Raw genomic sequence first — 13,915 nt, 5'->3', positions numbered from 1 at the left:
AAAAAAAAAAAAAAACAGACATAGAATATCCCTTTGAGCATGTTGAGGTTATCAATTACACTTTGGCTGTTGGATCAATACACCCATTCACTACAAAGATGCAGGCATCCTTCCTTACTCAGTTGCCGGAGAGGAAGGAAACTTCTCAGGGATTTCACCATGAGACCAATGGTGACTTTAAAACAGTTACAGAGTTTAATGACTGTGATAACAGAAAACTGAGGATGTAGTTACTTAAGTGATAACGCCAGAGAAGCCGGTGTTTGAAGGATATATTGGCACGGGTGCTGTTATGACCGAGAAGAAGTTGAGGGCCGGCAAACCGCGCCAATATATCCTCCAAACGTCGGCTTTGAGGGCATTATCACTTTTATGGCAACATTCTTGGCAACATTCTTAACATTCTTATTGTTTCCATTGAACTTGGCATACAAATAAAGGCATTTAAATTAAGTATATGAAGCGTGGTGCTCCTTTCTTTTTGATTACCAATTTACCCCTTTTACCAAAGCGCACCTTCTGTCCACCAAAATCTACTATTGTGTACCTTAACAGCACTTCCCTTCTTTTTTTTCACTCTCCATATTTTCAAGCATAGTGGTGACTGCATCATGTTATGGGTATGCTTGTAATTGTTAAGGACTGGGGAGTTTTCAGTATTAAAAAGAAACAAAATGGGGAATAGACGATAACCTGTTTCAGTCTGCTTTCCACCAGACACTGGGAGAAAAATGTACCTTTCAGCAGGACAATAACCTAAGACACAAGGCCAAATATGCACTGGAGTTACTTATCAAGACGACATTTAATGTTCCTGAGTGGCCGAGTTACAGTTAAATCGGCTTAAAAATCTATGGCAATACTTGAAAATGGCTGTCAAGCAATGATCAACAACCAACTTAGAAAATATTGTACCATCCAGGTGTGCAAAGCTTTTAGCGACTTACCCAGGAAGACTCACAGCTGCAATCACTGCCAAAGATGACTCAGGGGTGTGAATTATTTTATAAATTATATAGATATTTCTGTATTTCACTTTAAATTTGCAAAAATGGCAAAAAATACCTTTTTACATTATGGGGTAGTACATTTTATCCATTTGAATTCAGGCTGTAACACAAGAAAATGTGGATTAAGTTAAGGGGTATGAATATTTTCTGAAGGCACTGTACCTATTTTCTAAAGGCCCCTGGGTTTACCTCATTTATACTGAAACTGTAACCCCTAAACTCTTTAAACTTGTCCCCTGTCCCACAAAACCCCCCTTCCACCGGGCGTTCCTCCCTCCTATAGTCCAGCTAGTGACCCCCACGCCGTCTCGTTCTCTCTTGTAGCCGTTCCGCCGAGTGACCTTCTCGGTGGTGAGCCAGCCCCAAGACCCCCACCAGCAGGGATCGCTGCAGAGCTGCTACGACAGTGGGCTGGAGGAGTCGGAGACGCCCAGCAGCAAGGGCTCTTCGGGGGGCCCAAGGCTGGGTGCGCTGCCCCTGCCCGAGGACAGCTACGAGAGGACCACGCCGGATGGCAGTGTCGGTGAGGCAGAGCATATGGAAAATGGTAGGGGCAAACACTAAAGAGCAGATATAAAGTGCAAAACACATTGACACGCATATTCCACATAGAGTATATAGGTGAACACCAAGGTAGATACATGCAGATGTTTCATTTTGTAGTTATTGCTTGTGTGTAGAGCAAGCAGGTGGCTGTGTGCTTTATGGGTGTATGGTTGATTTTGAAGGTTGATTTTGAAGCAGGAAGGTGAGGTGTGGATCATTAGGGAGCGTTGGATGTGTCCTCTGGATATGAATACTGCAGATAGTGCAGGCTGAATTTAATCTGAATTTAATTTGAGACCATGCATGCATTCATCAGGTGAATATAATCTAAAGCATCTCACAGGCAGGTTATTGAATGCGTTTTGCTTTAGCCTTTGATGTGCTCTCCTCGTCTCGTTTTGAAAGACCTATGTTAATTTGATCAGAGCAGTTTGATGGAATGTATTAGCCTTATTCATTTTCCCTATTAGATCAAGGCCTTGGAAGTTCCTCTTCCTTTGAGCTACGGTATGTAATTTGGACCGCATCCCTATTCAATTGCCTGTTGAATTCAATTTGGATTTAAAATATCTACCCAGCATGATTGATTTTCTACATGATCTTTATTTGGTTTTTGCTCCGATTAACTTAACTTTGTGAAGGCCAAACTGAAAACACTCACTTCCCATTGTATACATCTGAGGCATTGAGTTTGACTCTAAAACAAGCTATCTGCAATACAGATATTCAAGGATACATGTTGGTTCACTGCCCGACGGTGGTTTATTTGTCTATAATCAGTGGTTTGCAGGTGGAGCTGATTCTCTTGTAACACACTGAAGATTGTAACAGGAAAGATGGAGAAATGGAAGAAGTGATTGTATTGTATGAACTCGTGCTAGCCTAAGTTCCTCCTCAGACTCTGGTGCTATGGTCATTGAGTAGACACTTTTTTCCAAAGAGACTTACAGTTTACACATGTACTCAGTGTTATGTAACCTGTGCTGGAATCAAAACCACAAGTCTGGTTTTGCAAGACAAGCAGCGGTTATTTTTTATATAGCCGTTGCTGTATCAGTGGTGCTAGCTGATGTATTCTGTGGTATTGGTATAACCAGCAAGGTTTTAGGGGTTAGGGTAATGGACCCACTAATAGTCTGGTTTAGATCTATCAAGCTGTGACCGTCTTAAGACTGTAAGCCTGAGCACGGCGGTTTTACGAGTGGCTGAGGATGAGAATATTCAAATTTCATAAGTCTGCTGTGATTTTCTTGTGCAATGTTTCAAGGCATTGTGCCCCACAGTTTATCTGAAGGCAAGTCAAACCTTGTGATTTATGACTGCAAGTCCATCTGGACTTCATTTTGTGAATCACACATTGACTTGGTTTTCATAATTCATTATCTAACGTTTCTATAACGACAATACGAAACAATCATTTGACCTACAGGTTGTGAGTCTCTCTGGCTGTGAAATGAACCTGCAGACAGAGATACCAACAGACAGACAGATCCAGACAGGCAGACATACAGATAAAATGTTGAACTCAGAGTGTCTAAATTATCTTTTTAACTTTGCAATTTGCTGAGAACATTGAAGCTACTTAATGCAGATTAAAAGCGCTTTGGATGTCAGATTGCTCAGGCCTACTCAGTGTGGGCTGGGGTCTGCCCTCAGGGTATTTAAGACTTCCCATTGAGAACAATGGCTGCCCATTACGGGCCAAATTAGCCTCAATTAAAGGCTTGTTTCAATTTGGTCTGCGCTTAAAGTAATTGCAATGAAGGAATCAATATGAGACAAGCAGATTAGATAAAAACTGGGGATCTGCTTACCAATCAAACCACTGAGGTAAAATACAGAAAGAAAAAAAACACAATAAAAAATATTGACATGAATGTAGAGGCTGTGGCCTTTCTATTGCCCTACCGCTCTTTCTGGAAAAAAAGGTCAAACATGGCAAGGTTGAAGAATAACTTTGTATGGAATAAGAACATTTGCCATGCTCGTTCACACAATCTTTCGGAGGATCAGTTGATTTGTTCTGTGTTTATGTGGTGTGTGTGTGTCCTTATTGCCTTTGTCTTCTTGAGTGTGTGTGTGTGCCTGTTACTCAACTACCTTTTTCACCTCTCCACACCACAAACTTTATCTATACCTCTAATATAAACCTTTTCAATTGCTAGAATGAATTGTTTACTAGTGCGACACATGCCATTTGACAGAAAGCTTACACTTTGGTGCAGTATCTTTGCTGCTTCCACTTAAAATCCTGCAATCTGATTAGTTGAGTTCTGACCTCCCATTCCTACCGACAGAGAAAGCTTTCTGGTTTGGAAGAAGTTGAATGAAGTAAAGAGACTGATCAAATCAAATCAAATTGTATTTGTCACATGCGCCAAATACAACATGTGTAGACCTTACAGGGAAATGCTTACTTACAAGCCCTTAAGAAACAATGCAGTTTTAAGAAAATACATAAAAAAGTAAGATATACTGTAAGAATAACAAATAATTAAAGAGCAGCAGTAAATAACAATAGCGGGGCAATACCCCGGTACTGGTACAGAGTCAATGTGCGGGGGCACCGGTGTTGAGGTAATTGAGGTAATACGTACATGTAGGTAGAGTTGTTAAAGTGACTATGCATAGATAATAACAAAGAGTTGCAGCAGCATAGAAGGGGTGGGGGGGGGCAATGCAAATAGTCTGGGTAGCCATTTGATTAGATCTTCAGGAGTCTTATGGCTTGGGGGTAGAAGCTGTGTAGAAGCCTCTGGTACTGCTTGCCATGTGGTAGCAGAGAGAACAGTCTATGACTAGGGTGGCTGGAGTCTTTCACAATTTTTAGGGCCTTCCTCTGACACCGCCTGATATAGAGGTCCTGGATGGCAGGAAGCTTGACCCCAGTGATGTACTGGGCCATGCGCATTACCCTCTGTAGTGCCTTGCAGTTGGAGGCCGAGCAGTTGCCATACCAGGCAGTGATGTAACCCGTCAGGATGCTCTCGATGGTGCAGCTGTAAAACCTTTTGAGGATCTGAGGACCCATGCCAAATCTTTTCAATCTCCTGAGGGGGAATAGGTTTTGTCGTGCCCTCTTCACAACGGTCTTGGTGTGCTTGGACCATGTTAGTTTGTTGGTGATGTGGATGCCAAGGAACTTGAAGCTCTCAACCTGCTCCACCACAGCCCCGGTCCTCCTTTTCCTGTAGTCCACAATCATCTCCTTTTGTCTTAATCACGTTGAGGGTGAGGTTGTTGTCCCTGCACCACACGGTCAGGTCTCTGACCTCCTCCCTATAGGCTTATATATTATAACATCATTGTTGGTGATCAGGCCTACCACTGTTGTGTCATCGGCAAACTTAATGATGGTGTTGGAGTCGTGCATGGCCGTGCAGTGAACAGGGAGTACAGGAGGGGACTGAGCACGCACCCCTGAGGGGCCCCCGTGTTGATGATCAGTGTGGCGGATGTGTTGTTACCTACCCTTACCACCTGGGGGCGGCCCGTCAGGAAGTCCAGGATCCAGTTGAAGAGGGCTGAATCACTATATCCCTTCCAAAGGGAGGCTGTGCCATTATACTACTACCCTCATGCAGCAGTTGAATCACACACGGACACCCCAGTGCTACATTAACTTGATGCTAACCCACTGTCCATTCAAACGGGAAGTTTCTATGATAAAAAAGGGGGAACAAAAGTTAACAGATGGGCACAGTGCCGTGTAGCCTCGGCACTTGGGAATCGTTAGGCTGTTGAAATAATTGTGGTCGTTAGGGTTGCATGAGAGATGTGTCGTGACATTGGGAGATGCACGGGGTCTTTGTGTTGCCCTGCTGTGTGTGTCCTCACACCCCCGCCGTCTGACCAGAGTGTCGGGATTAAGGTCAGGGAGGAGGGAAGGAGAAAGGCTTCACAATGCACCATGACTACCTCAGTCTGGTTACTCTATCTTTGTGGAGAAAGGGGGTTGAAATGTATCCAGATTCACAAAGAAAGGATATAGCTGTCAAGTGCTGAGAGAGTGTAGATCAGAAAGTATAGGAAAGTGAGATTTTTTTTTTGTTGCACAAGTTTACCCTTCACATTGAATTATACTATCCATAAAACGTCCTACTCCCCAACTCCCTCTGAGCCTGCATGGACTTAGTCATTTTGAAATGTCACACGGTTGAGTCTTCGAGGTCATCGTCACACCTCTCTCTGCTATAGTCTGTTATTCCCATATGTCTATTCCGCCCACTTCGAGGTTGAGTGGCATCCTTGGGAGCCGGACTGTTGGAGTTATGTTTGGAGAAGCGGGAGTGTTTGTTCCAAGGCTCCAGGAGCCACGTAGGAAATCCTGACATTGGTTGTTGTCAATCAAAGGAGACTGGTGGGAGGAGCTGTATGAGGACAGGCTCATTGTAATGGCTGGAATGGAATAAATGTAATGGAGTCAATTGTGGTTTCCTTATGTATAATGTGTTTGAGACCGTTCCATCTATTCTATTCCACCCATTACAATCAGCCTGTCCTCCTATAGCTCCTCCCACCAGCCTCCTCTGTTGTCAATTAATGATCACGCAATAAATGTGGAGGCACAAGGCGCAGTCCACCACCACTGCAATCCCCTGTCTCTTTCTCCCTCATTATTTCTCTCTCTCCCTCCCTACCATTCTCTCTACTTCTCACCCCATTTCATCTCCCCACTTAGAAACTACACTACAGAGTTCCATGTTCAGCACATTCCAACACTGTACAGCAAAACATCCTAATAACTTGATGCTACGGCTGTGTGTTTAGTTATTCATCAGTTTACCCGTCGCTCATTAGATATTCATAAAAGCGGAGTGTCGGGAGTCAAACACTCCATTAGACAGTTATGGATGGCTAGGGTACGTCTCAGAAATAGTGTGGGTGGGGTAGGGATTTGGCAGGTCAGGATAGGCAGAAAATGTATATTGCTCTTCTTGATCCCAAGCACCGTGAGACCTGTGAATGTTTAATTTCTCAATATAAATCGGCAGCCAGCACATCGAGAAAATACACCTTTATGCATTGTCCTTTCATCTGTAATGTGCAAAGTGTTACATAAGAGGGAGAACACACTATCCACAGTTTGTAGGATATGTTTTATGACTGATTAGACATTGACTTGTGTTTATGTTCAAGAGGTCATAGATATCCTCCTGTCACAGGGGAGTGACTATATAAGCCATTTCCTGTGAATCTTTGTGTAATGTTAGCCTTTTATAACCTAGAGAGAGAGAGACAGAGCGAGTGAGAGAGAGTGTGCGAGAGAGGGGGAGGGGGGTGGGTATGAGCGAAATATTGTTTGTTATTTAGAGGTAAGAAAAGCATATATGATTGTAGAGAGAGGTAAAGAGAGAGAGATGAACATAGAAAAGTGGTGGAAAGACTGACCAGGGTGCTGCTAGCGTTATCATGCATAGCGTGGTGTCTCTTGTTTTGCGCTGACGCTGATTCATAAACACCATCATTAAGTGCCTGGAACCCTGCTCAGTGCAACGGGAGATACAAGTGCTACTCGGAACTCGGGACCCCAAGGAGTGCACGTTTTGGTTTTTGCCCTAACACTACACAGCTGATTAAAATGATCAAAGCTTGATGATTAGTTGATTATTATGAAACCCTGCTTTTGGCCTTTCTCACGGTCTGTCTGTCTGTCTATCTGTCTGTCTATCTCGCTTTCTTTCTTTCTTTCTCGCTATCTACTTCTCTCCCTCCCTCTCTCCCTCCCTCCTCTCTCTTTCCCATTCCTTCAGAGTATCACAGTAGATGATATTGTTGGTGTTGTTCCTTCTGCTCTCTCTGTTGTGCTCGTCAGACTGCTGCTTAGGCTGGTTATTAGCGAGTGTGTGGCGCATTGTAGAAAAAACTCAGTTACAATCTGACGGCCAGATGGCAAAGAGAGCCCATTTAATTAAAGCCATTCATATTTCAAGAGCTCAGCAGCACTGGTGCAGTCGCCTGTCTTATTTCCCCGACTTGGGTGGAAATGAGGGTGGAAAGTGTGTTTGGGTAAAGGCGGAAGACACACACACACACATTGATAACACACTCACACACACATTGAAAACACACACCTATCTTGTGTTGGATATGGGAAGGGCTATTGGCTGATTTGGATTTATCGTGTGATTGGATTAATTGGATGTGTATGCGTCAGCACGTGTCAGTGTATGCAATGTTGTGTGATGCACACACATGTGTGTGTGTGTTGACTCTCCTCCTCCCTTTCAGAGCAGTGTAGTGGAAAATCACACCATCAATCTGTGTTTTACACTCACATTTTTTTCCCATCGACCTCTACAAGGTCATATCTTCCATGTGTACACACACTGTAGGAGGCATAGGAATAGTTCAAATCAATGCTGCTGTATTTATCAGAAATGTTAAATCAGCCCCAGAAACAGTGAAATGTCTGCCAACAGGTATATCTTAATCAGTTATGCCTTCTTAACCCTGAGTATGTGTGTGTGCATGCGTGCATGCGTATGTGTATCAGAGAGCCAGTATGTGTGCATTGCTATAATGAATGGTAGGAGTCTCTAGTAGGGATTCATATCTTCCCCAAAATCTACCAAGTTTCAATAACAGGACTATTCATATTTATCCCGCGAAATAGTGCAAAAAAATTTGAATTGCCCATTTAAAGCATTTTAAACAAAGATCACTATGCCATAGTTTTCCCCAAATAAGAGGGGTGCTGGGCCACTTTGGCTGCGCCACTATGTAAAGAATTAAGAGCAAATGAAACCAATATTTAGAAAAGAGCACGTATCTTTGATCGCCAATAATGTTGTGTAGCCTTATTGAATCACACATACTTTGTAACAACAATCAAATAAAATCAAATGACCAAGCTTGCAAGATAACCTCCTTCAACGAATGACAGAATATCTTCTATATTTGGCAAAATGTATTTAATGATTATACAGATAGCAGATCAAAACTGGGAGATGAAGAGTGGAAAAGATTTAAATATTTGTACGCTTTATTTTACTTCTTAAGAAGACATTCTTATTTAGAATGACTGCCTGCTGGGGAACAGTGGGTTAACTGCCTTGTTGAGGGGCAGAAGGACAGATTTTGAACTTGTCATGTCAGGGATTCGATCCAACAACCTTTATATTACTGGCCCAATGCTCTAACCACTAGGCTACCTACCTCCTCCAATATCAAGGTATCTTAACGGGGACCAAGTTTTAAAAAAATAAATTCATATCTACTCTCATACCGTTTATTGATCACACATTCTCTACTGAAGCTCTCATATGGGCAGCAAGTACAAGAAAGCGCAGAGAAGCGGGGGGAAATGTATAGTGGTATTTTGACATGCATAAGCGAGAGATGTGCTTTGATAATGCATCCTATGGATTACAGAATAAAGTTAGGAATGTTCATGCGAGACAAGAGTCAGGATTTTGGGTTTAAGTGGGATTGGGACTGGATAGGAAAATAGCCTATGCTTAAGGACAGGAGAATATAGAATGTTCCCTCATGACCCGGAATTGTTAACAGATTTCATGCCTGTGACATAGATGCCTATGTAGTGAATTGTGCATAGGCCTATCAAATGTGTGACTGTCTGAAGAGTCACAATGACAGCTCAAAAAGGTACACAATATTTTATAGGCTATACTGTAGGGGTACCCTGTAAGGTTTATTCATGTCACATGTGCAGCAAAAAAAGAAACGTCCCTATTTCAGGAACATGTCTTTCAAAGATAATTTGTAAAAATCCAAATAACTTCACAGATCTTCATTGTAAAGGGTTTCAACACTGTTTCCCAAGCTTGTTCAATGAACCATAAACAATTAATGAACATGCACCTGTGGAACAGTCGTTAAGACACTAACATCTTACAGACGGTAGGCAATTAAGGTCACAGTTATGAAAACTTAGGACACTAAAGAGGCCTTTCTACTGACTCTGAAAAACACCAAAAGGAAGATGCCCAGGGTCCCTGCTCATCTGCTTGAAAGTGCCTTAGGCATGCTGCAAGGAGGCATGAGGACTGCAGATGTGGCCAGGCCAATAAATTGCAATGTCCGTACTGTGACCCCCCTACAGGGAGACAGAACGGACAGCTGATCATCCTCCGGGTGGCAGACCACATGTAACAACACCTGCACAGGATTGGTACATCCGAACATCACACCTGCGGGACAGGTACAGGATGGCAACAACAACTGCCCGAGTTACACCAGGAACGCACAATCCCTCCATCAGTGCTCAGACTGTCTGCAATAGGCTGAGAGAGGCTGGACTGAGGGCTTGTAGGCCTGTTGTAAGGCAGGTCCTCACCAGACATTACTGTCAACAACGTTGCCTATGCGCACAAACCCACCGTCGCTGGACCAGACAGGACTGGCAAAAAGTGCCCTTCACTGACGAGTCGCGGTTTTGTCTCACCAGGGGTGATGGTCGGATTCACATTTATCGTCGAAGGAATGAGCTTTACACCGAGGCCTGTACTCTGGAGCGGGATCAATTTGGAGGTGGAGAGTCCGTCATGGTCTGGGGCCGTGTGTCACAGCATCATTGGACTGAGCTTGTTGTCATTGCAGGCAATCTCAACGCTGTGCGTTACAGGGAAGACATCCTCCTCCCTCATGTGGTACCCTTCCTGCAGGCTCATCCTGACATGACCCTCCAGCATGACAATGCCACCAGCCATACTGCTCGTTCTGTGCGTGATTTCCTGCAAGACCGGAATGTCAGTGTTCTGCCATTTGCCAGCGAAGAGCCCGGATTTAAATCCCATTGAGCACGTCTAGGACCTGTTGGATTGGAGGGTGAGGGCTAGGGCCATTCCCCCCACAAATGTCCGGGAACTTGCAGGTGCCTTGGTGGAAGAGTGGGGTAACATCTCACAGCAAGAACTAGCAAATCTGGTGCAGTCCATGAGGAGGAGATGCACTGCAGTACTTAATGCAGCTGGTGGCCACACCAGATACTGACTGTTACTTTTGATTTTGACCCCCCCTTTTTTCAGGGACACATTATTCCATTTCTGTTAGTCACATGTCTGTGGAACTTGTTCAGTTTATGTCTCAGTTGTTGAATCTTGTTATGTTCATACAAATATTTACACATGTTAAGTTTGCTGAAAATAAATGCAGTTGACAGTGAGAGGACGTTTCTTTTTTTGCTGAGTTTAGCTACCCTGACTATCTTCATTGACCCTTTTTGCACTAACTTTTTGACTCACCACATGCTGCTTTGGTTTTATAATCTATACTTTTTATCTATTATTTGTATCTATTATTTTTCCTAGTCACTTTATTCCTACTTTTACAGTATCTACATATCTACCTCAATTACCTCGTACCCCTGCACATCGACTCACTACTGGTACCCCGTGTATATCGCCAAATTATCGTTACTCATTGTGTATTTGCCTTCCCTGTAGGTCAGTTGGTAGAGCATGGTGTTTGCAATGCCAGGGTTGTGGGTTCAATTCCCACAGAGGGCCATCACAGACTTTTAAAAAAATGAAATGTATGCATTCACTACTCTAAGTTGCTCTGGATAAGAGCGTCTGCTAAATGACTAAAATGTAAATGTATTTAGTATTAATTTTATTATTATGTGTTATTACTTTTCTATTATTTCTCTATTTTCTTTCTCTCTGCATTGTGGGAAGGGCCCTTAAATTAGCATTTTACTTTTAGTCTACACCTGTTGTTTATATAGAATGTGACGAATACATTTTGATTTGATTGGATAATGTGTTATATTTTGGGGGGGTAATCTGAAGCTGCACATGTTCTGTGGGGCCTGCATTTGTGCCGACATTGGGGAAAATGGTCATTTCCCAGGTCTTGTCATTTTTTTTTTTCAGGAAATGTGAAGAGTGTTCCTGGGACAGTCCTGGGATCCCGGTTACACATGTTAATCCTTAGTCTCTAGCTAGCTTGATGTACTGTATGCCTAGAGCCCCTCTCCCCTTATCTTCTCTCCTCTCTCCCTCCCTCCCTTGGTTTTCCACTCCTCTGTTGCTCACATCATCATGAGGCGAGAGAGAGTGAGGGAGTGAAAAGGATAGAGGGAAAGTCAAAAAGCGAAGGGCGTGTGAGGTGAAGCTGCTGTTTGTGGTGGGGGAGCAAACCAGGCAGGTATTCAAATCAGTTGCTGGTGTCATATACAGTATACATACTACCATACAACAAATGGCCAGTCAGGCCAGCTAGTCTATAAGCAACCAGTACAGCATTGAGTCTCCTTCCTAAACCTCAGTCAGTAACAGAAAATAATACAAGAAAAGAAGAAACACTAAAAAGATTAAAAACCCATGCTCCAGAGGTTGGCTTTCTCCTCTGAGCTGTGGAAGAGAAACGCACTCTCACTGTTTGTGTGTACCGAAGCACAGACTGACTCCCACTCCGACCGAGGTGGATTTATCTAGGTCTGGGGGAGATTAGAATAGGGATGCTGCAGCCATTCTAAGACAAATACAAAGAGAAGCACCACAGAGAAGAAGGTGGCCATTTTGTTGGAGGGAAATATTTTTCACTTCACATTTAGCCACTTTCATTGTTATAAGTCTGAGTTCACTATCTGTGTATAGTAAGAAACAGGTAAGCTAGAGCTGTAGTCATTCCAGGAATAGTAAATATAGAAGAACCACAGGAAAAGACACCAATGTTTTTTGGGGGGGAAATATGTTTTCACCTCTAATATTGTCACTCCTATTTGAATATTACAATGTATTCCTTCATATCATTTCCACTATGTCTATGGATTGACAGAAATAGACGGGCATGGGCTTGTAGGCAACACAGAGGGACTAGCATGGTCTTTCAAGCCACATTGGAAGGAAACATGACTGTTTTGTGAATGAGGGCCAGTACAGTCCTACCAAACCTTTGTATACAGCTGGACCTTTTAGGTGCAACCAAGCGTCAACTAGCAATTTGGCCCGCTTCCGAATCACACTGGCACATGCTATTTGGGAGAAAAATCACCCTCCGCGACATATGTTGATTTGAAATGTTCCTGCTTTTTTTAAAAATGTATTTATTTATTGTTGCTTCGCTCCTTCAATCTCTCTTCGTTTCAGTGGGAGAAGGGGGGAAAGGTGGGCCAGTTTTCAATGAAGACAAACACCTTGGAGGCGCTCAGCCAAGTCCTCCCCCTCCTCTCTGTTTCTGTCCTTCTGTCTCTCCCCTTCATTCTGTCTCTCTCTTGTTCTCCCTCCCTTTGTTCTATTTTCTTCTCTCCTCCCATCCTCTTTTCTTTCTCTCTCCCTCTCCTTTCTATCTCTCTGCGTCTCTCCTCGCTTTCTCGCTCTTTCTCTCTCTGCATTAGCACAATTAGATTTGCGTGAGTGTGTGTGTGTGTGTGTGTTCGAGCGAGTGTGTGTGTGTGTGTGTGTGTGCATGCATGTTTACGTGCGGTATGCATGTTTACGTGCGGTAAACATGTTCAATGGGGTGGAGGCCGCAGGGCGGGGGAGGTGTATGTCGGTGCGCGTTGACGCGTCGGGGGGCTGTGTTGGCAGAGACGGGGCACAGTGGGTGCCATGTCAACTTCAGTGTGAGACACATGGCACAGGGGGTACCCAGCTCACCAATCAACTGGGTAGTTGCCAGCTGCATATCATCCTCTGTCTGTCTATGTGTGTTGTCCATCTGTCTCTTCTCTTTGTCTCTTCTCTGTCTCTTATTTGTTTGTATAAGGCAGTATAGACTGAGTGTACAAACCTTTAGGAACACCTTCCTAATATTGAGTTGCACCCCCTTTTGCCCTTAGAACAGCCTCAATTTGTCTGTTATTGAACTCTACAATGTGTCAAAAGTGTTTCACAGGGATGCTGGCCCATGTTGACTCCAATGCTTCCCACCGTTGTGTCAAGTTGGCTGGATGTCTATTGTATGTTGGACCATTCTTGATACACACTGGAAACTCTTGAGCATGAAAAACCCAGCAGTGTTGTAGTTCTTGACACGCTCAAACTGGTGCACCCGGCACCTACTACCATAACCCGTTCAAAGGCACTTAAACATTTTGTCTTGCCCATTCACCCTCTGAATGGCGCACATACACAATCCATGTCTCAATTGTCTCAAGTCGTATAAATCCTTCTTTAACCTTTGAAGTGGATTTAACAAGTGACATCAATAGGAGATCATAGCTTTCACCTGGTCAGTCTATGTCATGGAAAGAGCAGTTGTTCCTAATGGTTTGTACACTCCGGGTAAATATCTCTCTGTGTAATTTTACTCTTCAGTATTTGGCGTTGTATTATGCATTTGTGTGCGTGTCTGACTTTGTGTATATATGTGTATTTCTGTACACGTGTATGTATGTGTGTGTGTTGTCCCCAGTGTGTTGCCCCCTCAGCATTAGTTTGGCAGAGCTG

General features: G+C 43.5%; 1 protein-coding gene across 2 annotated transcripts in view; it reads left to right on the top strand.

Annotated features, from left to right (window-relative positions):
* LOC115194104 (protocadherin-7-like) overlaps nucleotides 1–13,915 on the top strand; it is a 222,086-nt gene that overhangs the window by 91,855 nt on the left and 116,316 nt on the right. For both annotated transcript variants that reach the window (XM_029753479.1, XM_029753480.1), the window contains exon 3: nucleotides 1,335–1,557. In XM_029753479.1, coding sequence (XP_029609339.1) covers nucleotides 1,335–1,557 — 223 coding nt within the window. The remainder of the gene's footprint in view (nucleotides 1–1,334; nucleotides 1,558–13,915) is intronic.

The sequence above is a fragment of the Salmo trutta genome, chromosome 5 (genome assembly GCF_901001165.1).
Source record: "Salmo trutta chromosome 5, fSalTru1.1, whole genome shotgun sequence".
NCBI classification, from domain to species: domain Eukaryota; kingdom Metazoa; phylum Chordata; class Actinopteri; order Salmoniformes; family Salmonidae; genus Salmo; species Salmo trutta.
This window is presented reverse-complemented; position numbering and strand designations above follow the sequence as displayed.